The sequence below is a fragment of the Serinus canaria genome, chromosome 1A (assembly GCF_022539315.1).
Source record: "Serinus canaria isolate serCan28SL12 chromosome 1A, serCan2020, whole genome shotgun sequence".
NCBI classification, from domain to species: Eukaryota; Metazoa; Chordata; class Aves; order Passeriformes; family Fringillidae; genus Serinus; species Serinus canaria.
The window spans coordinates 31,264,892-31,292,627 of NC_066314.1; the positions used below are offsets into that span (position 1 = coordinate 31,264,892).

General features: G+C 37.2%; 1 protein-coding gene across 2 annotated transcripts in view; it reads right to left on the minus strand.

Annotated features, from left to right (window-relative positions):
* TAFA2 (TAFA chemokine like family member 2) overlaps positions 1 to 27,736 on the minus strand; it is a 50,051-nt gene that overhangs the window by 16,667 nt on the left and 5,648 nt on the right. For both annotated transcript variants that reach the window (XR_003945956.2, XM_030238226.2), the window contains exons 2-3: positions 6,383 to 6,535; positions 5,292 to 5,416 (exon numbers count right to left, since the gene is read on the minus strand). Coding sequence is in view for 1 of the 2 variants with exons in the window: in XM_030238226.2 (XP_030094086.1) it covers positions 5,292 to 5,416; positions 6,383 to 6,535 (278 nt within the window). In the remaining variant the exon portion in view is untranslated. The remainder of the gene's footprint in view (positions 1 to 5,291; positions 5,417 to 6,382; positions 6,536 to 27,736) is intronic.

A 27,736-nucleotide genomic window follows, 5' to 3' on the forward strand; every position in this document is an offset into this window, starting at 1 on the left:
TTTATAGGAAAACATTACTCACTTTCAATTTCTAGAGATTTTCAGGGGTTAATAATCAATACCTACTATGTATCTGATTTTGTTGTTGTTGTTAATTTATATTATTAGTATTAGCATTACACCAACAATTCTAAAACATGCACTGTTGCCAATTTTTAGTGAGTAATAGGTCCTGGACATGTTGCTCATCATAGTATGGGTCACTAATTTAGCTCATAGCTGTGTACCTTCAGAATATGAGCATTTTTAAAATTCTTATTATATTATATTGCATTTGATAGGGGTCCAAGTCCAAAGCTTCCCAAACTGACAAAGAATGAATGGGCCTTTATGGTCATTATCCTACTGAAGACCAAATCAAAGTGACTAAATTATCTAAGCTAGCTGCTTCCTATTCAACACTAAATATCTAAACATGAGGTGCTCAGTTTTCATGGTAGTTTTCCTCTAGATTATTTGAGAAACATAAGCACCTCCAGAAGACAATTCATCAGACTTATCTTAGAACAAAATCAATTGTCCTCTAGAACTGAACAACTCTATCTAGAAGTAAAAAGACAGTCTAGAGCTTGGGCTAATTATGTCACTCTAGAGAGTCCTAACCCAAGCAAAGTCCAGTAAATTCTACCCCACATAATTTGACCACAATTTAGTGTTAAGCTATGCCTCATTTCACAGGCAGTTCTACCAAATAAAACTAAAAAACTGAGGACAAGATACCATTTAATTACTGTGCAATGGTTCAATGCTGCCCCAGGGAAGGTTTAGACTGAGCACTAGGAAGCTTTTCTTGACCAAGACCATGGTCATTGGAACAGGCTTCCTAGAGAGGTGACCAAGCATATCAGTGCTGAAGAGACATTTAGACAATGCTGTTATTTACATGTTTCAATTTGATCAGCCCTGAATTGGTCAGGTTGCCAGATGTGATGATCAGTGTAGGTCCCTTTCAACTGAAATAGCCTATTTTTTTCTATACTTTTTCCCATGAAAGATACCAGTGCATATTTCTCTACATGCCTATAAAATATCAGCCTGGGAATGCTCCCCCAGTGCCTGTACTTGCTTACTTGCTTGTAAGCAAGTACACACTTCTCCAGTCATGTTCCACTTCCAGAATCTCAAGGTGAGGCCCAGTATTCACCACTTTCCCTTGTTCTTTTTCTCTAAATTCTGCAGGAAAGGCACACAGGTTTATGAGCTGCCCAGGAGCCATGACATGTTCCAAATTAGTCCCAGGGTGGGTGGCAGGAGAACTGGGACCCCAGGAGGCACTTTATGTAAAGCCTGCCAGTACCACAAAGATAAAGGGCAATGTACTCTTTTTACAAATACAAATAAAGCCTGGCATCTAGATCTTCCCAGGGAAAAGCCCTATCCAGAAAGAGACCTCTGATGTGGAATATACCCCATAATTAAGAGAAACATTTCATTCTTTCTCTTCAGCTTTTATCTGACTGCAAAACATTAGTTTTTAGTCTTTGTAAAGGGTTTGTCTCTTTGATGTAAGTCAGGGAATTTTTTAAATGCCATTCTCAGTTTTATACATAATAACAATATATTTTTCAGCTGATGGGATAATTACAATTTTTTAATACAGACCCTTTCCTGTATTGCAAGAAGAGAAAGGGAACACCAAAAAAAAATAAAGAAAACAAGAAGGACAACTTCTGGAACTAGAATAATTATATTAGAAAGAGGCTGTAGAAGAAAGAGTACTTCAAATGTAAAAAAAAATATTTTTACTTTTTTGAAACTTTTTTCTCATCATTTAAAGAGGGCAATGTGACAAAATTTTTGTGTTTATGTATCAAAAATTGAGACTAGATATGTGGGGGGAAAAAAATGCAATAGTTTCCTTTCACAACAGTTTCTTAGCCTGGAGGGGAATGTAAAAAAATTGCAGCTATGCTCATAATCCTCTCATAATTCTCCTAATGTATTCATTAACATCCTCTTTTGTTGTGGTATTATGGCTGGAAACACAAGCCCATATTTCTTTATATGATGTCAAAAAATTTACTGATTTACAAAAGTTGTCAGTGGCTTTTTCTCCCTTCCTCTTCTGCAGGCTACATAGACCCAAAATAGTCAGTACTCATCTTATTCATGCACATTTTTTCCCTATATTCAGTTCTTTTCTATGGTTAATTCTTAATATCAACCTTTTCCCACTAATATGTAAACAAATTAGGAAAATAATACCAGGGTTTGTATTCTAAAGGCAAATAATTCCCAAATTAAATTTCTTAACATTTGAATTCTGAGTACTTCTAATTAGTTTTTCTTGTATTACCTTATTAGATCTATATAACTGAGTAAAATACAAAAATTCAAGAAGACCACATTTTTAAAAATCAATTCATTTTCTGCCATTTTTATCTGGCCTTTCTTGCTTAGTGACTAATACCATAACTATTAGAGAGTCAGTATCATAATTTTTTACAATAGTAAGATTATATAAGCAAACAGAGGTGGACAAGCAAAATGCCTCCTTCCTCCACTGTTTTTATTTCTAACATAGAGGTTAACTATTAACAGCTCAAGATGTGGAAATGTAGGTGTTACTTTTCAATTTTGTATCCTGCAGAAGACAGTACTTCAGCAGGTAATTGGGTTAGGATTTTGGCACATGAAGAAGGCAAACTTACAGAAAATGTTTGGAGGTGAAGATAAACTCTTTTTTTGCCTTTCAGGAAAGCCTTGAGAAGGTTTTTCTGTAATCTACTTAAATCATCCTTTGTTCCTTTTGTTTCTTTATGCTTTTACATTATACATGATAATCACATGGGTTATTTCATTTGACAATCAGAAACTTATTATTCATAACTTCTTAATATTGGCTCTCTGTACAGTTATTTTTTATTTCTCTCAAAAGAAAAGGGGGAGAATTTTGGAAAAAAAGAGCAATTTAGAATTTTTTCCTTTTATTTATATAGACCTTGGGGAGCAGAAAGAGGAGCTACAAAAATATGGTAGTGACGACATATTAGGGAAAAGTACTTGCCCTTTTGATAATAAACTACTCTGTTAATACAAAGAGCCACATATATTTCCAATAGCAATATGTATTTTACTGGCTATTAGAATGATGTTTCTTAAAATCACAGGTCATTGATTCTGAAAGAGACCTTCAGTCACCTGTCACTGACCAGGTTTCAATGACTTAGGTCAACTTGCAATCAGAATTTGAATTGAATAGCCTTGCAGATCAGAATAGCCTTGCAGCTCTGTGGGAAATGAAAGGAAAAGGAGGAAAACATACAGCATCTGGACACACTGGAAGGCAGGACAAATAGTGAGGATGTAAGGTGACTAGTATTTCCCTTTCAGTGGTGCTAGGTCTGTGAGCAGGTTATGGTAGTCTTTGTACCGAATCTGTGTTTGTGACAGCAAATATAGGAAAGGACTGGAGGACTGGCTTTTCCAAAGCATCTTTATGGAAGAGGTATGAAATGAGTCCTGAGGATTTGCCCCACCATGGAGAGCAAGAAAATTCCAGCTGCTGCAAAGACACAGACCTAAAAGTCTAACAACAACAAAGGCATAAGCTCCTGGGGACAGGAGCCTTGGGCTTCTTTAGATCCCTAACAGCAGAAAAAACTTCATCACCTCAACCAATGCAGAGAAAACTATTCTGACAAACTTTGAAGAAGAAATCTCATCAAAGCAATCATAACTGATTTTCCCCTTTTTGTGACCTTTTTTTTTCCAGCAGAAATATGATCTAGGTCCACATTTTTACTTACAATTTGTTAAACTCTCTCAATACATATAAAATGGCAAGTATTCTGTAACACTAATAGTGTCATGTAGTAACCAGGAAAAAATTCAAAACAAGCATAATTCTATTCTATTCTATTTCTATTTCTATTCTATTTCTATTTCTATTTCTATTTCTATTTCTATTTCTATTTCTATTTCTATTTCTATTTCTATTTCTATTTCTATTTCTATTTCTATTTCTATTTCTATTTCTGTTTCTTTCTATTTCTATATTATTAAACATCAATCTGGTTCCTTTTGATTATATTCTATATTCACATACATTTTACATGCCTATAATCAGATTTGTATTGGCATGTATAAAGTTAAGTGTAGGCAGCATTCCAGCGAGGTCATCTTCAGAAGAAACACATTTAAACATGGATTCAGGAAGGGAACTTTAAAGCAAATATTTAGAAAGCATCCTTCCTTCAAAGAATGTCAAAATGCTTTGGAGACTTATAAATACAGAAACTGAGACACATAGAGCTCTCTGTGGAACAGATGAAATATAATCCAGTCAGTGCATGCTGTGTTTCACCACAACCAGTGTGCACCAGAAATTTAATGCCTATGTAAGGAATATTTCAGTAAAATTACATAGATACTCAAACACCTGTTTAGAGTAAACACCAATCTAGCATATTATGGCCTGACACTACAAACTATTAAATACACAAAAGAAAAATCAGTCATGAGTACATGTGCTGGGGTGCAGGGGGGAAGGTGTTTATACTTAAACCCATGCGTGTGTGTCTTCAGAGCACATTTTCATTTTTTGTATGTTGATGAAGAATTGTGTTGACCCTGACAAGATAAAATGCCATAATTTTAGGAAGTGTGTGTGTTTAATGCTTATCTGAAGAATATGTTTTTCTTCTGTTTCTGTTATCCACTAAAATGCAAAGTTGACAGCATGTTTACTTTTTTTATCAGGCATTGTATATGACCTTTAAATATATTTCTGTTAATATAAATTTTAGCCAATAATATGAAATGTGTCAAGTGGAGGTAAGGAACTCCCTGAAACTCTGTCAAAATTTTTTAGTGAATCACAGTTATAAAAGATGGAAAGAATCAGATCACCCTGTAATGACCCATCAAATGCTTACCATGCTCAGCAGTTTCTATGTAGAAACGTGGTAATTCCATGTAACTGAAAAAAATGCTGATTTGCTATTATTTGAATGAAGAGATTAGCAAAGTGTACAGAAATAGTGCAACCGATTTCAGAGAGAAATACATATTCGATTATAATGCATTTGATCATTACTCTTAGTTGAAGGGATCAACTCTACTATCCCCAGTGCTTACCTGAGAAGGTCTGGCATACAGCTTACTATGTTCAAACAATTGAAAAGTATGCTGAGAAAAGTGTGAGGGACCAGGAAGTCCAATCCCAGTACAACTCTCTTCCCATGCTTCTTTAGTCTTCTCAACTTAGGTCTTCTTTGTGCATCCAGTTTCCTGTGCACCTTTCTTTTTTTTTACTTGTTGGTAACATGTCAGGTTGGTATCATACCTACCCTAGTTGTTTTCACTTTATTCCCAGAGGAACAGCTCCATCCCTTACGATCTGGAAGAACTTTACATTCCTCCCCTTCAAGACATGGTTGCATGTGGCACCACCATTTCTGCTCCACTATCGAAGCTACAAAAGAAAACAAATGTATTTGTATTTTGTTGAAATGGACACTTTAAGATGTTATGCTGCAACATTTCTTTTATTTTCCAGGAAAATATGAGAAACACGTTGACTGACAGCTAGTCTGTGATTTTCAGCCACCTCAGAACCTTCAGAAGAACTTAGGTTTCCAATTTGCAAAAGGTGCTATGTGCTTCAAAGTCAATCTCTTCACAGCATTTCTTCCCAACTTCATTTTTATCTTGCTCAGCCAGATTTCAAAGTTTTAAGTAGAATCTCTTCTTTTGCTTGGTTTATAATATAGCCTAACATAGCTTGATTAAATTTATTCCCCAATGATGACATATTTACAGCTTCTCTGACAGCCAACAACATACCAACATTAAAGAGATCATGTAAAGGGTGAATCTGCCACTCTTTCAGAGAAAGAGACGTGAAAAATCAGCTAGTATTTTCCCAAATAAAACATATGAGCCTGTACCAGAATTGCTAAGTAAGACACTAATATTGCACTGTGGATAGGAATAAAAGTGTAGATCTAAAAAAATTAAAAACCAGTCAGAACTATGTTCTGTTTGTTTGCTTGTTTCTTTCCAGTGAGATAAATATATAAATAAGATGTAAGACTGTAGCACATGAAAATTATATGCTTATGTAGGTTTTGCATAAATGCTTCTAATTAAGTGAATTTCATACAATTCCAAGAGTCCTCTTTTTAGTTAGATCAAATTTAGCCTCTTGAGAGGCCTCTTTTGCTGGCATCTAATAATTTTGTTTAGCATTTCCACAGAGCAATAGCAAATAATTAATTTTTCCATCTTTCCCATTCACCTTGGATGCCCCCTTCAAACTGCAGAAGCTTTCCTACTCTTAATTTAAATAGTTAACTGTAATGGAGTGGGTCTCATTATGACCTTAAGCCAGCAAAACTCCCAGGAACACAAAGAAAGGAAGCAATAGAAGGAGTCGCACCATCAACACAAGAAGGAGCTGCCCGGGTGGTACCTGCTACCTGCCCAGGGAAGCAGGAACACTTCACTGTCTGTGACCTTTCTTCTATCTTATTCTTATTGCAGCATCTGTGAAGCGCCACCACTTCACAGGTCCCAGTTTTAACATGGTGAGCTGTGAAAATAAGAAGATGAACAATTTGATATCTTTCAGAAGTAAGATCACATTGTTTTGTTTGTATTTTTTTTAATTAGAAATGCATTAAACTTGGCTCTGCAAGACAATCTGCCACACATGAAATGAGAGTTGCAATGGCATTAACACTAGAATGGAGATTTGATCTCTCTTCCAAACACAGTATCACTATCTCAGGCAGAAAACATAGGCTAAAGAAGAACAGTTGGACAAGGCTGCATATGGACCTGTACCAATGAAGTGGAAAGCAGAAACATAAAACTAACCTAGAAACTACATTAATTTCTGGACTCTTATAAACAGCTGTGTACCTCTACCAATATTTTTTTCTCTTTTTTCCTATGGCAGAAACTTTGAAATGAAAGTATATCAATGCTGAAATACCCATACATGCATATGTTTTCATAGTCCATGTCTCCAGACATTATGCCCAGAAGAGCCTTTGACATGGTATTCCAAAACCTTCTGACAGGCAGACAGAGAACAACTGGCAGGATACAGGGAAAACAGCCAAAAATCCAGAATTAAAATCTACTAAGGAATCACACTTTAATTTTTTCTGCCTGGCACTGGAAAGTCAGTTTGGGAACATGGGGACCCTAATCTTTTAAACAAGGGAGGCAACAGGACAATTCTCATTATTCCACATCTGTACCTATCACTTCCACTCCTGCTGCTCTAACTGATTACCAGAATCATACTGCTAGAGTCCAGTCAGAGGGCCAATTTGCTAAGAGCAGAGCTACCAAAACACCCTTCCTTGTTCAGCAGCCAGTTACCAAAGGATCTGGAGTTTGGAAAATGTTTTAACTGAACTTTCAGCAGTTGCTTATACAAGGCCAGATATTCCTGGGGGTAGCTCATTACCATCAGAAGAAAGTGAGAAAAAAATCTGAACTTTAGCTGATATTGACCTACAACCTTGCATGGCAGGAATACTAATTATGTGAAGGAATATGTGTCCCTTATTTCTGCTACTATTTAACTTTTTGTGTGCTTTATGCAAAGGCTGTGTACTGAATATTAAAGATAGCTTCAGCTATCTTTAATATCACTAATGTCAAACACAAACAAGAGCTTCTACAAGGAAAAAGCCCTAAGAACAGGAGCCCAGCACTGATGTCTGGATTCTCTCTGTTGTTATTTCACAGTGTCAACTCCTAAAAGGCCTGAGGAAGGAACAAAACTTGATGCAGGCTACTGACCCCATGAATTTCCTAGAGGCAAAACCCACAGATAGCAATTAAACTCTGAGTCTTTATCAACAAAACATAAACTGCTAAACATTTCATTGGGGAACTATGCATTTTTCAGTATAACAAATTCCAGTGAACAGTCTGTGGTCTTTGTCATCACTCAATGTATTGTACCATGTCAGGTTTGATTATACTCAACCACATCATGCTGTGCTACAGCTGAAATCATATAACACAATGCAAGCAATTAACCCATGATCCACCATATTTTGATATGCTGAAATGTTACATTTAAATCCAAAATCTAGGAGGAAAAAAATCTCTTTATACACAAAAACTGATTTTCTTCACTTTATAACTGTAATTTTAATTCAATATAGGATGAGGAAAGTAATTCATACTATCTGCCTGAACTTTGCAATCTCTGTTATTTTATACTTTTAATGACATTGAGCAAATATTTTTACAGCTACTAGCACAGACTGCCCCAAAATTACTTTTAATTCTTTTCCAAACAATTCCACTGGTATACATGCCAATAAGGCAATTTAAATAAATACATTCTTTTTTTCTTAATAAAACACTTGTAAAGTTCTCTATTTGTGAATAGGAAAAAAAAATTATCCTAGGATATATTGGGTATGTATAATATATAGTAAAACAAACACATCCCACTTTTGCAGGTTCACATTAACTTTAATTTTGATAGGAATTACATACCTTATATCCACTCATCCTAACATAAATTCACTAAATTTCATCTTATGAAAGATAAATAAAACACCCTAGACACTGAATCTTCAAAAGAAAGTAAATTTAGTGGTAGGATGAGAACTTCAAACCACTTACTTTTTACTATATGAGTTTTAATTTGTATTCTGTATGTCACTGATCCTGAAATTTTGTGTCCTCACTCTCTTTTCATATAACTTTATACTGTTTTACTGTGTCTACACAAACACCACAATACAACCACTAAGGGAAAACAAAGTAGAATGTACAAAAGTAGCCGTCAGGAATGGAAGCCAGTTAAAAGAGCTACTCTAAAATTCTGTGAGGGAAATTTTCACACCGAGACAAAAATTTTGAATGCCTCCTTTGCTGTAATTAGGAAGAGAAAATCAGGCATTGTAAGACTTATGGAAAATGAGTGCAATGAAATGAAACAGTCATATTCATGTACAATACATAAAAGCATTTCAAAGGGTGAAAAATACACATAAAAATGGAAGAGAACAAAAAATAACCACATACTATCAATATTTGGGGAATCCTTAATAAAGATGCTTTGAAATTTTCTGGGTATAAAGCAAAAACATCTTACAAAAATATTCAAAGATATTACAAACACTGAGAAATCTAGGCTAACCATCCTCTATTTTCCACTTGCCATCTAGAAAATGTCATGAAAATTCCTTGACAGGAAAAGTAGGGATTTCAGGTTCTTATGCTATCAAATAATTAAGTTCCAGTGCAGCAAGTACAGGATCTGTCACATTCGTGTGAAATTAAAACTTCTATAGAGTAGATAAAGAATTCCCTACAACCTAAAACAAATTAACCTCATAAAGCCACTGGATCATTCCACAAAAGGAGGATAATACTTTGGGAGATTCACAGTCTGGTTTTGTTTCTTTTCATCCTAGCACAGATTTCAAAGTAGGCTGCTTGCTTTGCAGAAATTGTTTGAAGAACCGAATGTCATTTCCCACAGAAATTAGTTATTCAAAGCTACTGCAAACAATATTTCTTTTGCTGCTAATGCAAGCAGACCTTCCTGCAGTCAGTGTGGAGAGGGACTGAGAGAGGCTGAGAGATCTCTCTGGGTACAGGTTGCAAAGTTTTCCTGATGATTGTACATAACATAATATACATATAAATTATGTTCCAGAAGAGCTAACACTGCATCATGAAAGTGGAGCTTGGAAAACAGGAATAACCCTATCTCACCCATCAATGGCATATGCTGTAATTAACCTGCCACTTTTACAGATTTTTTTTCACTTAGAGAAATCATCAATACCTACCTCATAAATCAGAACTAGAAACTTCAGTGACAAGTATCATGTTTCTGGAAAAAATAAAACTAAACAATTACTAGTCTTCATTTTAGATAAAACTTTTCTTGTTCCTTCAGGGTAGCTTTATATTTTTTTCCTTCAGGTGAATAAAATTTCAGTCACACTAGCACAGTGCATCTGGCTCTAAGTTATGACCCTTACTTCTCTGCTTCTGTGGGAAGATTACTCCAGGGAAGAATGGAAGTTACTACTCAAGATTGCTATTTTGTAATTCAACTCAAAAATAGGAATATAAGGTATTTAGTGTAGGAATGCAGACATTGCATTAAATAAAGAAAATCTTCTGAATAGCATTGTTCATCATGATCACCTTTCCTAACGTCAACACTTAAACATTGATGTTCATTTCTGTCACCCATCTGCTCAGCCATTTGGAGCTTTTCTTTCCTGAAAGTTGCATCATGCATCAACAGATCATGCATCAACACATACACTGGCCATTAGCTAAGAAGAAGAAATCATGTTGCCAAGAACTAAAAAAATAAAGTCACAGCTTTATTATGTTTCTGTCTTCAGGATTCCCATCATTGCAGAAGGCACATACAAATAGCAGGGCAAACAATCAAAATGCTCAATCATATGCTCTTTGCAAAGACACCTGCACAGCTGGGTGTTGCAGTTAAAGCCATCTAATGACTCAGAGCTACTGGAAACAAAAGAAGATCCTTTGTCTCTTGTCCAGAATTCTTTCATCCCCTGCTTGCATGAATGCTGTCATTTGGTAGTGAAGATGGTGAGCCAGGGATTTGGACTGGAATAAAAATTTCCCTTCTTTTAGGGTTAGTTCTGTACCAGTTTAGCTCCTACAACTGTCTGCAGAGGCCAGTGAGAGGCATTTTCAGCAAAGGGAAGAGGAAGGAGATGGCAACCACAGATTAACTCCTGCAGAAAGCAGTTCCTATATCAGCTTGCAAGAACTGCAGCTCTGTAATCTTACATGAAATAAATGTATCTTATTTTATTCTATTTCAGGTAGTTTTTCTGAGGTCACAGAGACTAAAATCTGCAAAGCTTTGTTTGTTTGAGTCTATGCTATAGGTGAAAAAAGAAGCACCAACAATGAAGAGAAAAATGGAAATTTCACTTCACTATGAGTCTCAATCCACATTGAATCTAATATTTTATACATTTAAGACTTTTTGCTATCTTGGGTATGATCAGGAAGGTTTCCCATATGAAGTAATACAGTAGCCCAGTCTTTCAAAGTAGGTACATATGCTTTCAAAGTAGGTACGTATACTTTTTATTCATGTAAAGTTTATCCACATTAATGATTATAATGGAATGACTCTTTTAAATTATCATCTGTAAAGAAAAATAGACAGTATTTCAGGATACTGTCAACTTACTCTATCCATTTTCCCAAATGATTAGTCACTATTCTATACCACAATATTCAAACAAATATGTGACTGGATGTTATTAGTAAAATAAATAAAATTAGTGTTAAAATACACCATTTTCTAGAACAGGCTCTAGATCACTGCCCTACCCTTAAATGAACAGAGAAAAGAAAGAGGGTTTTCTTGTTCACATAGTTTATTTGCTTTGTTCATACTGATTGACAAGGAAAACAAATGTAGGTTATTTTTCTGCTACTCTTCAGCAGTTTCAGTATGTCATATCAGTCTCAATGTGTCACTGTAGAGAGGAAGGATGCAAACAAACTTGAAAAATCTCCTTCACACACACAGAAAACACACACTTTCACACAATATTGTTGCATTTTTTTCAATATTTTAATAAGTGTTGGTAGCTGCCATTTTAAAGCAATCAAAATCTTATATAATCTGTGCAAAGGATTTCCATCTAACTTGCTCTTTAAATGTCAGAATAAGATCTATGAAAACAAATACACTATCTAATTTCTTCATTCAATTAATTTTAGCATTCTGCAATATTTTCTACAGTATCCATGTAACAGCTGTTAGGGAAAACTTGAATGCAGTTTATTTCTACTCTACCAGCAATGGTTCTGATGTTCCTACAGTTCTGTGATGTGAGGGCACAAGAAATGTGCCACTTTTTGTTAGGGATGAAATCTTTGATTTGACCAGCCATTAGTGCAGTTGGGAAATAAGCAGCTGAGATTTTAAGAACACAAGCTTCAGCCTGTTTTTGTGAACACAAAACAAAGCACAGCTCCATTTTAGCTCCATGGGCTGAAGGGAGAACTGGCAGCACAGACATTGGGAAAAGGCACCTGACTCCCAGAGCAGCACATGATGTAGATGTACATCAACAGCAACCTTAGTCAACATTACCCTTAAAGATCAAATTCAAAACCTTTTGAACTCAATGGTTTTGGTTTGATAGGTGGTGTTTGGATCAAAATGTCAATGACAAAGTAATTTTTCTTTCCAATAAAGGTGACATCTGGATTTGCAACTGAGATATTTATTTGGATGATTGAATATGCAGCACCTCTTACAGTGATTGAACAAATGATGATATATAGTCTAGACATGTGAAAACTGTGGTGAATTAAGATTATTAAATAAAGCAAAATCAAAGAGAATTGTATCCACAAGGGGTTTTTTAATTTTATTTTGCACATTTTTTAATTGATTTGAAAATCTTATGATTTTTTAAACTGGGAAAATTATCACAAACAAAGCTTTTTTTATTTTTTAAAAACTTACTTGGTGTTCTTCTTTTTCTTTGCTGTTTTTTTCCCTTGTTTGGCCAGTGAACAGAAAAATCAATTACAGACACAGCAGTAATTCCTGTGTCCTCAGTGGTGACAATGAGGCATGACACAGTTGTGGTGCATCTCAGAAAGGCACTCATGTTGCTTTATTCTCAGATGACACGTGGGGTTGTACTATAGTAACAGCAGGACAAAAATGCTAATTTTGTGCTATCCTATTCTACACTGCCACAGAATCATAGAATGGGTAAGGTTGCAAGGGACCACAGTGGGGCTCTGTCCTTTTGACAGCCTCCCTCCAGATACTTATACACATTGTGTATATACAAGCTGCCAGGAGCCAGCTGTTTCCTTGTGGCCAAGAAGGCCAGCGGTATCCTGGGGTGCATTGCCAGGTCGAGGGAGGTGATCCTTACCCTCTACTCCACCCCAATGAGGCACATCTGGAGTGCTGTGTCCAGTGCTGGGCTCCTCAGTGCAAGAGCTCCTGGAGTGGGTCACACAAAGATGATTAAGGGACTGGAGCATCTCTCTTACAAGAAAAAGCTGGAGGAGCTGAGCCTGTTCAGCTTTGAGAAGAGTCAACCCTCATTGGTGTATATATTATATATTCCCATACATTTCTGAAAACCCTACAAACACACTTATTGACAGGTCCTATTCACTGTATTCACATTCCCATGCTTGGTACCTCAGCTACAGTTATTAAAATCACTTGCTCACTTTGGGCACTGAAAATTCCAGACAGAGTATGCTCTACTTACACCAGTGGAGAATCAATTTTAGGTTAAAAGTACAGCATTGTTTTTCATTTCTCTTTTACTCTGATGTCTCTTGCATCTTGGGGTAGGTTCTCAGGTGAACTGCTAAAAAAACCTATAGCTGATTGCTTGGAATATTTTGCAGTGCCACTTGTAGGCAACACACAGAGAAAATACTGCTAACTGCAGCTCCTCCCAGGCTTCTTGGATTCAACATGATTTTTTCTCTCCTGAGAGAATGATTTTATAACAACAAGAGTCACTCTTGCTAAGTGTTTATTCTGCAGCTGCTGGCCCAGTTCCTCTACCCCTCAATTAACCCAATTAGTCCACTTGGGTAAAGGAGGATGAGCAGAGTTCGTATGACAGTGCTATGCATACAGCAGCTCTGGTAGCCTTTAAAACCTGAACTAATGAATGGTTTGCCACAGTCCCATTGCCAAGCATAATCTTCTGCACAGTGCCAAAGAAAAATCTCATCCATCAGTTTGTCTGCCAGCTGTCATTTACAGCCATCTGTATGGGAAGACATTTTCCCTTTTGGAAAAACATCAAGGAAAAACTACAATATAAGCATTCCCCTGAGAAGAGCTTACTAATGAATCAGTGAGATTTAGCCTCAGATATTCCCATACCAAAACCCTTGCACTGAAATGGACTGCTGAGATATCTCCACTACAAGAGAGAAAAGACTTGTTGCAATAAAGTAGCAAGCTGGCATCGTCCCAGCGGTTCTCACAAACAAAAACTACAGATGGAGCACTTCATGGAGAATCTCTTGGACCTGGAGAGCCCACAGCCATCTCCCAGACTTACTGAGACTAATTGTATTCAATCAGTCCTCTGGCAGGAGTGAGCCAGTCTTAAATAATCTCACCTCCTCTCTCTCAGAAAAGTCAGTGCCTTTTTATGGCAATGGCTACAAATTATTACTTCCTACCAAACTTTTAGCCAAAGAAATAAGAATTCAAAACACAACTGATTTTCAGGTAGCCTGAAAGATAATTTCCTCTTCTCCATATGACCCCAATCAGCCTAGAGTGTTGCCCTCCCTAGGACCGACTTTTGTTTTTTGAAATTGGACAATCTGTAGGTTCACAAAACCACAAAGCATTCAGAGACAAGATCACAAGCAGCAATCATTTTGGGGGTTTCCAGCTCTGCGTATGTCCACACGCTGGAAGGGGAGCAGAAGAAGCTTCTGCACATTATGCCAGTCCTCCCCTCAAGATGGGCTCCCTGCCTGCTGGGTCTAACCCCACCTCCCACTGCAGGTGCCCAGAGAGGAGCTGCTCCAGCACAGCCACCCCATTAGCCAGGCAGCGGATGAGAGGATGATGACAGCAGCAAAGGCTGTCCTTATGGGACAGAAATGGAGCCTCTTGGCTTTTTGCAGATGAGATGTTTCCCACATTTCTCCTCCAGCAGCTGTGAGCTGATACAATCTGTGAGAAAGTTTGTGTAGAACCAGTAGAAAAACACTCAGGGCGAGGTACAGTTTATAAATACAAGTCAAAAGCCCCAGTATCTCTGAGGTTGTTATCAAACATGTTAAGCAAACGATATATTAAAGTGTGCAGACATTTTGCAAATTACCAGGCTGATGCTTGAGATTACTAATTATATGATTTCACAGAGAAAAAAGACTAATCCAGCTTTCAGGCACTCAAAAGAACATTTGGCACCAAGACTTTTTATTCTCTCATACTCTCTCTTTGGGCCTTCTGCCAAATATCTCGACTCAGCAAGAAGCAGTAGCACATGTCTCAGTGCAGCCTTCAGCCTTTGGCAGAATACAAAACCCCCACATTTTCTCCTCAGTCTCAGAGAGTCAGAAGCCTGTCATTTATTTACACAGTTATGGGGAATATATTTCCTTTTCCCCCAGATGACTCTCATCATTGCTTTTCTTTTCTTTCTAGCTGACTCAAATGGTCACATTGCATAAATGACAAATTAAATGTTCTCAGGGATACATCAGAAAGGAAAAAAAAATTGTGTTTCTACCTCCCCGTATTTGCACGACCCTCTGGCACAACACCTTCACCCTAAGTAGTGCCTTAAGAAAAATATTGTGTGTGGAAGTTTCTATGGAATAGGATTAGTGCAACAAGGAGGAGAGGTATATTCATCAGTGCTTTTGAACTGTCTGCAGCCTTCTCATCCTTATTAAAAAGTATCCCAAGCACTTAGAGGTGCCTCTATGGAGACAGCAGCCAAAGCCCAGGGGAGGGGAACTATGATTTCCCCAAGGAAAGGTGCAGCTGTGTCCCTGCATTATAGTTCCATTGCAGCACACATCTAACTGCTTACATGTGATCTTTCTTCTGCAATTAAGATCTTCATTTATTAAGGTCCAGAAGCTACTTTCACAGAATCTTAAAATGGCCTGGGTTGAAAGGGACCTTAATGATCATTTGGTTCCAACCTCTCTACCGTGGACAGGGACACCTTCTACCAGACCATGTTCCCCAGAGCTCCACCCAAACTGGCCTTAAACATTTCCAGAGGTGGGGCACCCACAGCTTCTCTGAGCAACCTGTTCCAGGGCCTCATCACCCTCATGGTAAAGAATATTTACCTAATATCTAATCTAAATCTATTCTCTTTCAAACTGAAAGAGAATAGATTTCTTTTCCCCTTGTCACTAATCTTCTTGTAAAAAGACTTTCTCCACTTTTCTTGTTGGTAAAAGACCTCGGTTATAAGACAGTCAATTCATATTTAAGCACATCAACAAGAATTTCATTATCAAAGTATTCATGTTTTATTTCACTTTTCAAAAACTTATGCTTAGCACCCCTTATTCAGCCTGTGCTAAGATTTTTCAAGCTTTGAAAAGCAACAGTCCCCCAACTTTATTTTGAAAATCTAATAAATCCCATCAAATAAAGAAGAGTGAAGAGAAACACATGATTTCCAAACTAAACAGCCAATTTTTTTTTTCCTGATGGCAAATATGAACATCACTTGTTTAGGATCTATATTGAAGATCTATTAATCTGATGAAACTTGCTATAACAGAAACTTGCTATAACTCCAGAATTTTAGTGATGACCTGACAGAAATGAGTCAGTGAAGTCAAGGTAAAGTTCTGAAAATTCTGCTAGTGTACAGATTCCCATTGTGCAAAATCCTTCCAAAGAAAATAATCTGAATACTGAGTCACTCACTATCCCTCTTCTATGCAGAAAAGTATTTATGCACAGCTCTGTGCTCACTATTTGCATGAAAACATACCACAAGGTACTGAAAATACCTTTTAACACTTATATGTGTGTATACATTCATCACATAAACATGGGATGAAATTTAACATATTATCTATAAAAAGCATTTAATTTTTGAAAATCCACCTTTTAAAAACCCCGAAAGATTTTTGCTTGATTGCTTGGCTTGATCATTGTCTAGTTGGCTCATTTTATTTTACACATAGTTTTAGACAGTGTGTTAAATTTTTTTGGTTTGGTGTTTGGTTTGGTTTTGTGTTTCTTCACCTTATCTATTTTCATGACTGAATAGAATGTACTAATTTAAAGTCTCTTTAATTCTCTAATGTATTTTTATAATATATTGCATTCCATTTTGCAGCTTTGCAATGCATTTTTCTTAATCAGTCAGCCAAAGAAAATTATCAAATACACTTTGAAATATTCCTCCCACAAACTGTAGGCAACATGTATGCACCTTCACCTTCCTGACAACCATATAAATGCTTCTTTATTTTTTCATTTTTGGTTTTTTACACCCCTGCCTTCTAGGACTTCACCACCGTCCTCCATATGTGTTAAGGGAAACTCCCAAGGATGTCCCAGTACACAGTTCACTGTCTGAAAGAAAGATCTTAATTTTAAGTTTCAGCCTGCTTCTTTAGAGCCCCAGGCAAGCTCTTTGAAGTGTAGAGTCAGGAGGGAAACTTAACTCAGGCCTTTTTAGAAAAAAACTGCCAACAAGGCACATGTCTAGTACTGTGAAATGCCTTCCTTTGGAGTGATCTCCCCTGCTACAACCTTCCCTCTACATTGTTGATTCCACATAAATAGCAAGTCTCTGAGGCATGGGTATGATTAATCAATAAGGATCTAGACAGAGTCTATGAATTGAAACTGGATGGCCTGGGAAGAGGCTGGCTGTTCTTCAAGACAGAGGAAAAAAAAGAACATTCCAACAAGCCAAGTAAAAGAGGAGAAACTGCCAGGAGAGCCATTCGGAGTACTGCAAAGAAGAATATTTTTGCCCAAGGATTCCCAGTAGATAATACTTTCAGACATGCCTTCTTGCTGAAAACATACCTTTTAAGATGCTCCTCACAGACTCCCTGGCATTTGTTTCTGAAGGAACTCTGCTCAGCAGAGGCTGTTGATGGGAAACATACACACCACCCTCATAGCTACTAAAAGTCAGAAGCTGCAAAAATATCACAGAACTCAGAACCCCAGAAGTGTGGTTTTTAACAACTATCATGTAACAAAAGCAACTGAAATAATTCACACCTTCAAAAAAACCTATTCAAAACAACAATATGTACCCAAAAAAAATCATAATTATTCAGGGACATTTTCAGACAGTGAAGATTTGGCTTCGTGTTTGGCATCTTAATCCTGTATCTTTGTGGAAGCTCATATATTGCACATAGGGAAGTAGAGGCCATACCAGGCCACCTCAGGATCCTTCTTCCTGCCTATCCACAAAATAAGCCAGGCACCTTGTGGAGCTAGACCACTGCTAGGACACAAGTACAGAGCATGGTAGAGCTTGCTGGGCAGCTATTGGACATGAGCTTATTGGGACTGCACACCTGGAGCAAACTAAAATTATTAGCAACTAATTTTCTATTACCCCAGAGAAGTCAAGCCTCCAGCATGGGAAATGGGACTCACAGACCAGCCAAGCAACTCTGTCTCCTGCCATGGAGCAGAGAGAAGCCCATGGTGCTGTGCTGCTCCTGCTGAAAGGGCTGGGGAAGGGGCTGCTGCTCAAGGCAAGCTTCCAGACAGATCCAACTCCCACAGCTCCTCCTTGGCCATGCTACCCAACACCCAGAGCCATCATTCTTCCACAAGAGGCAGAGCAATTCTTCTGCAGGTGCCAGGAATGAGGCCCTGTCCAAGATGGGATGTCAGTGCCAAAGACTTGTCATGCCAAAGGGAGAGTCCAAAGAAGCATCCACAGCATCCACATATTTCTCACCATTGTGAAAGTAAAAGGGGGAAAAGGAGAGTGGTTGTCTCTCAGGGAGATATGAAATCTAAAAGAAAAAAAAATTAATGCTCGAATTTTATTGCAATTCTTGCCAATAGGGACTTGCAAGGAAGACAAACAGACAAATTACTTACTGCACATAAAATTATAGCATCTGCTATTAGCTTTATACATTTTTATGAGTGCATATTCTTTGATCTTTTTGCTACTTTAGTGCAGGATTTTCCTCACAGAGGTCAACATTAGAACCTCAAAACCTCAGACCTCACATTGCACCAAAGTGTGGTTTTTAGTGAAATAACTGAGAGATTGGATAGCAGCTCTTATCTGTGGGTTGGTTTGAGTCTTTCAAAGTGCAAAGCTGAATGCCACAAACAATACATTGTAGTGCAGTGTATTTGTCTGCCAGGATCTAAAAATGTGTCAGAAATGACAGCAGACTGTTTATAAATATCCATAGGGCTGTGCCTCTTTCCAAGGTTAGATGAAATTGTAATGGGGAAATAAATGACTACCCGCAATTCCTTACAAATATCTACACTGCCTCACAACAAGGTATTTTTACTGCTTTAGTTCTAAAATGCACACCAGGAAAAAATACATGACTGTTAAATAACTGTCCAGGTCCACAGCACTGATATGCTGTGAAGAGAGCCAAGTGTAATCTTCTTTAGCCTGTGGAAGACTGTCACCAAACTCAGGGAAAAAATTGCCTTCCCCTTCAATTCACCACCTTAAAAGCTGAACAGCAAGGGGATACACCAGAGGATTTGACAAAATGCCATTCATGAGACACCTTGTCTGATCACACACAAATCTAGCAGGAGTTTTATCTTTACAGGGCTCACAAGTCAGGGAAATCTTCAGAATAATCCTAGCACATATCCTTCAGGTGCAGCTGTAGTTGGCAGATCATTGTAAAACAAAATAAAAACATGAAGAAATCAGAAACTGAAGGTGCAGCAGAATGAGCCAGCATTTCCCAACTCCAGTGGGACAGCCTTGCTTTAACACCTAATTCTTCACATGGAAGTGGTGCTTTGTCTGGGAAGTCTATCTTGACTGGGCACCTATCATTTCTAAGGAAAAACAAAAAATAAACATGGGTACTGTGAATCTTTTTTGTCACATACAACCACTCTGATATTTGCTTTTCTCTTCATTTGGAGTCTTACTTTAATGAACATGCTGCATAACACAGATATAATCTGGTTATTTCTGATCCTCTCCCTCATCTCTCCAAGGCAGCCACACGTTCATCCACCTTTCCTTTCTCATACAGTTGTTTCTAGAATCCAGCAGCAGCACACCTACTTCTATTACATGAATATATTGTCATCTGATAGAACAGAAACGAATTTCTGCAGTTCATGCATGGTTCTGAGTCCCAAAAGCAGTGCACAGCAGTGTCCAAACCTGCAAACTGGAAAGCTTTGCTGGAATTTTGTCCCTGACTATTTTTTCTCAAGAACTACACATAAGCACACTCACATAAACACATATACAATCAAGGACATACCAGGGTCTCCAGGCAGAAGCATCCAATGTTTCAACATAGCAATGCATCTTGACATTTTTATTCACTTTCTGAATCTTTATAGCACCATTTACTATATTTTTATTACAATAATGAGAGTGGGGTTTCAACTGTTCTACAAAACCAAAGGCACATCACCACACACTGGCTGTGTACTGTGCCTAATCTAAGCTGGACATCCCTGTATGATCACTGCAGCTAGAGAAAGAAGCACCTCCAGAAGTCACTCCAGAAGCACTCAAATCTTAAGGATGCAAGATTAGATCCCTCCTTAAGGGAAATTGCTACATCAGGAAAGATATTACTTGATCCCTGGTTAGTGATTTCATCTGTGAAACTGCCCTCATTGGAATCTGACATTGCCACAACACTGAAACAGGCCCAGCAGAGATCAGTGCTCTGTCATGACCATGTCTGCTCTAACAATCATAATATATATTTGTATAACTAAACCAAGCTAAAACATATCCACTGATTTATTGTCCTCTGTAAAGTTGGGTTTTAAGACCTATGACATTTGCCAGGATGCAGCAGAGGAGTCACGGGCAGGTCAGCACAGAACACTTGAGTCAGAGGAAGAAACACACTCCCCTAGTTTTGATTTTAGGAGCTTTTAAAACTTCACTAGTTATGGTAGTAGCCTATCAAGACTGATTTTCAAAGTTCTGTTTAAAGAAAAAACTTTCTCCTTCAAAGAAAAAAGAAAAAAAGAGAGATAAACTTAGAGGACTCAGACATCCTGGATTTAAAATACATAATTTATTTGTTTCTTCATTGTATTAATAAAGGGACACAAAAATACACAGGATCTGGATCTTTTAAATCCCAGCCCTAAAGTAACATTTATGCATTTTTCTCCAGGTCGTCTGCAAGAAAGAAATCTCATTTTCCCATCTATCTTCCCTTTAATTATTCATAATTGCTGTGCATAAACCTAGGAGACTTTTCAATAAAATAAAGTAAAAAATAAATGCAAAAAAAAGCATAAAAACTCCATTAAAAATATTGAATATTGAAATTGTTACCCCCTAATGATCATTGTTATGAAAAATTGAGTGATATTTTATGGTTTAACACCCCTGTTTTACAATAACTCTATTAGGATAAGCCATCATTTGGCATTTTCCTACATTTTTAGTGTGGGTCATAATGCTGCTCAAGTGTAGACTGTTGTATTCCTAGCACCCAGCAGAAAAGCAAATTAGTTTATAATCACTCCTAAAGATCTGTTCTAAAGATAGATTTTAGGAGAGCTTTTCTGGCAGGCAAAAATAATCTGATTAGTGGGACCTTTTTTTTTTTTTCCCCCATGCACCATTATTTAATATGACAGTTTTAAATGGGAGCTCTTCACAGGATGTATTGCATATCTAGGTTAAAAATGTTCATTAGGCTAATTAATATTTGAAAACAGAAACAAGAGTTACAGTTGAGAAATATATTTCCTTCAGCAAATTCATTATGTTTAAAAACACTTACAGGAATTACTGTCAATAGTGTCCTATTGTCTAAACAGACTGGCAGTGTTTATTTCAGAAAGATGAAGAAATAATGAGGCCAAAACGTTGCCTGTGATGAAATAAATCACATGTACTGCAAAAACAAGAGTATGATTTTCATAGGCCATTCAGAGTATTTTAATTTAGCTTTGCTCTCACTTTCAGAAAAAGTACAAAGCACTTAAGTTCTAAAGGCCTTTAACACAAACCAAAGTTGTTTATATATAACTAAGACCTATCAGTGTAGGTCTTAGTTCAAACTAATTAAAATATTTTTGTGCTTTGCTGTTTCCAATAACAACCGACTGTTTCTGAACTTTTTTTGATACTTCTACAACTAAGAAACAGCAGTTTTAGAGTATGGTATTTTTATTGTCAACAATATGCAGTGATCCTTTTAGCTTGCTCTTTTGAGGTTTTTTTGAAAGGAAATTTAAAATTATATCAGTTTAAAAATTCTTTCTTTTTCTTTTGCACTTGGAGAAAAGTACTGAAAAACTTACTTTCTTGCACACTTGTGAAGGAGAATATACCTACCCCCCCATCCGGTGGCTATGCTCTTTTCTTCAGTCATGTTAGCTAGATGTTTTTCAGAGTAAACCCAGGAAAATCTAATGACAGTGATGTGACAGAAGAAGGGTAGAAAATGAAACTGTGTGTTCTCTCCTTGCAAGTCTCAGAAAACGAATCTTGCAGTTAGCAGGGCAAAAACTGGAAAGTCATGAAATTCATTATCTAAGCCCACTGAGCCCTGTGTAATGGGGCTCCTCCTACTTCCCCACTTTTCAGCTGTTTGTGTCCAATCCCATCTTCTTCCCTAACACTAGGCAGAGGGCCTGAGTGCACTTCATTCCTGCAATCCCCCAGGAGACATTCCCAGGACTGGTGATCATCTAAACCCTGCCATGAACAGGAGTGGCCTAAGGAGGATAAAAGGTTAATTCTTTTCTCAGATGTTTCCAGGGCACAACCTCTGCAGGATGCCCTTTGTCTTCTGCAACACACCTTTCTAGGATGCAATGTTTTGTTACAATAAAGGAGAAAATATGTACCATTTGCTTTTCCTAACTGAGATTTTCTGGGTTTTCACAGGTTTTTAAAACATAAACACAGACATAGGGAACAGTACTTTAACTCTCCTGAGAAGATTTTTAACCAAAACTAGCAGGAAAAAAAGAAATTTAAACAGTTTTCATATGCACAGTGTGCAGCAGTGTAACAAGATGGCACAAAATTACTCTTCCTCCTTCCTTATTTAAACTTTTATCTTCTCTCAGATATAGTCATTTTTGCTCTTAATACCTTTGGCAGATGTTCTGGGGTGAATGAGGCAATTAAGAATCCAAAATTGCCATTTCTTCCAGATGCTTCTTTTCTCAATATTCACTCACTGGATATATATTTACTTTCCACTCTGTGGTGTGTAGCAGTTAGCACACCTTCTGGGTTCCATTCCACAAAATTTCCACAGTTAATCTGACACATGCCAATGCATCTTAGATGAAAGTTTAGCACTAGTAATATTGTTTTCTATTATTTTACATGAGAACAAAATTGAACAAAGTTTTAAATAAGTTGTTTACTTAAGAAATATCCTCATTGTGTTTTTCACAGGTACAATACTTTCTGCTATCTGTCTGATTTTTAAAATTTTGGGTTTTCATCAGTCTTTCAGATCACTGAAGGAATCTAATGATGGTTTTGATCTTTTCTGTGATCAGTTCTATTCACTGAGATAGAGCTACAGGCTGAGGTGGTTCATGCTCACTCCCCACTCATCAGACACACACATAAGGCACACATCCAGGTTCAAAACCTGGATCCAGAACACTTCTGACCTTCTCAGTAATTCAGACAGCTCTCCTCTCACATACAGCTCCAGAGCATAGATTCAGCTGAAGCCATTCTAATAACTTGCACCTGAAAATACAATGGCACAATGCACCCAAGATTTGTGTTGATCTTAACAGAATACTTTTATTGTGTATATCCTTTCTGCAGCTCTGCATTCACCCAAAATAACACACACATTCAGGTTTATACTTTAGTCATTCAAGCGCACTTGATAGTGAAGCCAGAAGTATCTTGCAAAAAGGAATTCTAAGTCTGCTGCATTTACTTGAGAACAATTTGAGTACAAGAGTTATACAAATCTATGGGGAAAAAAGAACAAGACAGACTTGGCAGCTCCTGCCTCAGCCTCCTCATCATTACAGACAGAATTCTTGCTCAGCCTGGTAAAAGAGAGCTGCAGCAGGCAGACTGCTCTTTTATGATTTTCCTGCTTTCTGTCACCTGAACCCCCAAGCCAGTGCCCATCCCTCAGTAAGCATTCCATGGCTTTGCTCCCATCCAAGGAGAGGAGTGGGTTTTTCTTGGCCACAGATAAATGGTACTTTCACACTCCCAAAGAGATGGTCAGGATTTCACTACAATTTCTTTGCAAATTTAACAATTCTTCCAGACTTTCTCTGCATGCACACAAATATCTTAAGGGCTGCTGCCAAGAGGATGGAGCCAGACTGTTCAGTGGTGCCCAGTGACAGGACAGGGGGCAACAAATAGAAACTGAAACAGGAAATTCAGTCTGAATCTGATTAAAAACTGCTTTCCTGTGAGAGTGTGTGAGAGGCTGAAATGTTGTGGTCTGTCAGTGTGTGTGCCACTGTCTCTTGCAACAGATCCAGAGTCTGTTGCAAGAGACAGTGGCAAACTTGTCTCCCCCAGGACAGTCACCTCGGGGTTCCCACCTCACCTGAACATGTATTAATCCACTGAACTCTGTTTCAGGGGACCCTCACCACCAATAAAACCAAAGAGGATCAATGGGACACCATCAGGTACCAAAGAATGGTGACATTTTCTACTTAATATGTCCCTCTGTCACCATTTTTCTCTCCCCCCTCCCCCCTTCCCCCTTTTTCTGCTTTTACCTCATATTTACCAATAAATAAAATACATACTATTGACTTCCACATATGATCTCATTTGCATCTTAATTCAGGCAGAAGCATCTCTCTAAAAGTTTTAATTAAATCAGACCATTGGCACAGGCTGTGCAGAGAGGTTGTGGAGCCTCCTCCTCTGGAGATATTTGAGACCTGCCTGGACATGACCCTGTGTAACCTGCTCCACGTGAACCTAGATGATCTCCAGAGGTCCCTTCCCATCAATGATTCTCTGATTCTGTGTATTTTTGCTCAACAAGGAGAAATTGAACAAATATAAAATCCAGGTTTAACAGCTAAACCTTTTTTTTAAACAGAATGACATTTGTAAAATGATACACAGATATAAATAAATCTGTCACAGACCAGATTTCACTGGCTTCTGAACTGCAAAATGAGACTCTACTTGAAAATTAGAAATAAAATAAGACCTTTAGAATTTTATTCAGACATTAGGACCCTGATACAGGAGAAGAACTTTTAGGCAGATAAAGAAACAACATTCAAACCAAGTTCTCCTGCTGAGACTTTCCAAAAGTTCCAGAAGCTGTCCAACAGTTTGTAAATTATGTGATACAGGAATTCAGGGAAGAATTCACACTTACACTTAAAGCTTGAGTTCTCACTTTTTGAAAGGAATGAGCTCTGAAGGCTGTTTCAGAGAATCTAGAAGAGATGCCTCAAACTAGATGTTGTGGAAAATTCCCTGAGTTTCAGTTAGTTTTGAAAATCACCACTATTTTGTGAAACTCCCATAAATAAATTATAAGCACTTAAAAAACTAAACTGGCCCACGTAAGCTATTTCAGCAGTGATGACCTTGCATTTTCCTCTTTCAGCCAAGTCTCTCATACCTCTTACACACATATGCATACATACACACATTGTCTTCTGACATGATTACAAATTCTACAAATTTGCATTGAGTCTTTTATGGCTGGACCCACAACCTCAAAGGCCTTTTCCCACCTAAAAATTTCTTTCATTCACTAATTCTAACTCTCTATTGCAGAGGCAGACTGCCCCAGTGAGCCTTAAAACAGTAAATTTCCTCAGCCCCACAGTGAACACAACTCAATTTTTTTGCTCAGAAACTTTATAGACTGCATAGCAAAAGAAGGAAAATATTTTTCTATGGATATTTCCCAGAACAGCTGACTGCTTCTGAATGTTTCCTTGGCACCTGTATGACTAAAGAACAGCTGTTCTAACACATGACATTGTACAAGCAATTACTAACACTGTTGTTGAGTAAATTCAGTGAAGAGTGTCAAGAGAGAAGGGCACAGTCTTTATACATCAGCAGCAGAAAATTAACACAAATGAAAATCAGATTCCCATATGCCCTGAATGTTATAGGAATAATCTCTATGTGGGATATGCTTTTTCAGGCACAGACCAAACAATCTGAGTATGTGAAATCCTTTGAGTTGGATTATGGGGTATGCAGTAGGCACCAGCCCATGTATGGGCCAGGCATTGTTGGTTGTATGGAATGTGCATGGGAAAGTCTAAGGGACAGTGCAAAAAACTTAATACTGGCACTACAACATATACATCCTCCATACAGGAAAGCAGATATTGACTTTGAAGATAGAATTGGTTCTAATCCTGCCATTACAGTAATTTTACACATGTGGTTTGTGGTGTAAGGGGCCTTAAAGATTATCTAGTTCCACATGCACACTGTTAAGGATCAGACTGTAATTATAACATGATATTAACTCATTATATCTGATTTATAAAAATGATATGATCTTAAAATATTAAATTTCAAAAAAATACAATATAAAGGAAACTGTAAACTAATCAGATTTGCTTTTCAATTAAAATCTTTTTGTATAGTCCCAGATGTATTTCTTCAAGGAAAAAAGACAGGAAAAAATAAATTGTCATACTAGTGGAGAAAAATCTGCTTGATTTCTCTACCACAGAAAACTGATTTCAGGGTCTTGGATATAAACTATCTCAATATACTCCAACATATCTCAAGATAATCCAACCATTGGCTCCAAAGCCATCAGAAGATCTAAACACTGCCTTTTCTACATTTCATGTCCAATCCCAAGGCTGGAAACTTCAGCCATAAGAACATGTAGAGCTTTCCTGAACATAAGGATTCACATTCTCAGAGTAACTCAGTAGACTTTAGTTACCAGAATCAAGTATTTATGTATAGAGAGAAAATGACATTTCCTCAGAAGGTTTATTTGTGTTAACTCATCTGATATTTACCTTAAAAACTTTGTAACAATTGTCCTATTTACAACTCCTGTATTACAGATATGTATCTGTACTGGAAGGATCCTCTTAAAAGACAGTGCAGCCAGTAGGCTCAATGAGTAAAATTGTTTTTAGAAAGAGGGAAGGTTCTGGAGAGTGGGCACAGGCAACTGCAGCAACACCATGGCATGCTGTGGCACAGCATCCTGCTCCATGATGTATGACAGGTGTCTCCAGGTCACTAAACAGGCCTTCTCTTCCTTCCTGATCACAGCTGCATCTAACTTCTTTATTTAAGACATTCTCTATGACATGACATACATTTAGGCAAATGAAAAATTCAGAATATAACTGCAAGCCCAGAAAATAATATTTTAAAAATGGAAAGGCTAACAAAAATATACATGACTATGTGCTACATTAATTGACCAATTAACACAAAAATAAAAATTCTGATCCACAGATCCAAGAGACTATACTGCATAACAATTTATTTCATGCTATTTTTATGATTTTAGTAAAAACTGTGGCATGCAAATGTAATCACTCTGTTTTCCTAGGCATAAGAATAAAGAAATCTAGAAGCATGTGTTACTCAGAACACATAACAACTCTACTGGAGGAATTTGAGACCAAGAATATAAAACTGAGAAAGTGGGTCTGATTCCAGTATTAGGAAAAAGTCAACATTTACTCATGATAGGAGCAAGTAACAGAAGAATAAGCCTTTTTCAGTCCTATGACCTTACAATATTTTCCTAACAAAGAAGTATAGGAAAGTTTAATATTCTGAAACAGAAACTGGCTAAAGAAACATTGATTGATAGGACAGTTATCTAAAGGAAGATAGAATTAATATCAATTAAAATATTAAAAAGTTTGGAATTTGAAACTGCAAAATCAACTATATAACTTTTACTAGAATATAACTTTTTTGCAATAATCTTCTTTATTCCACAATATAAAAATCTGAATGTATTTAAGAAAATTACCCTGGGTACTTACTTGTTGCAAGTTAATAAAAATTAGGCATAGGGATTACAACACCAGGCCCCAAAAAAACCCCTGTCCTTTTCCTTTTCT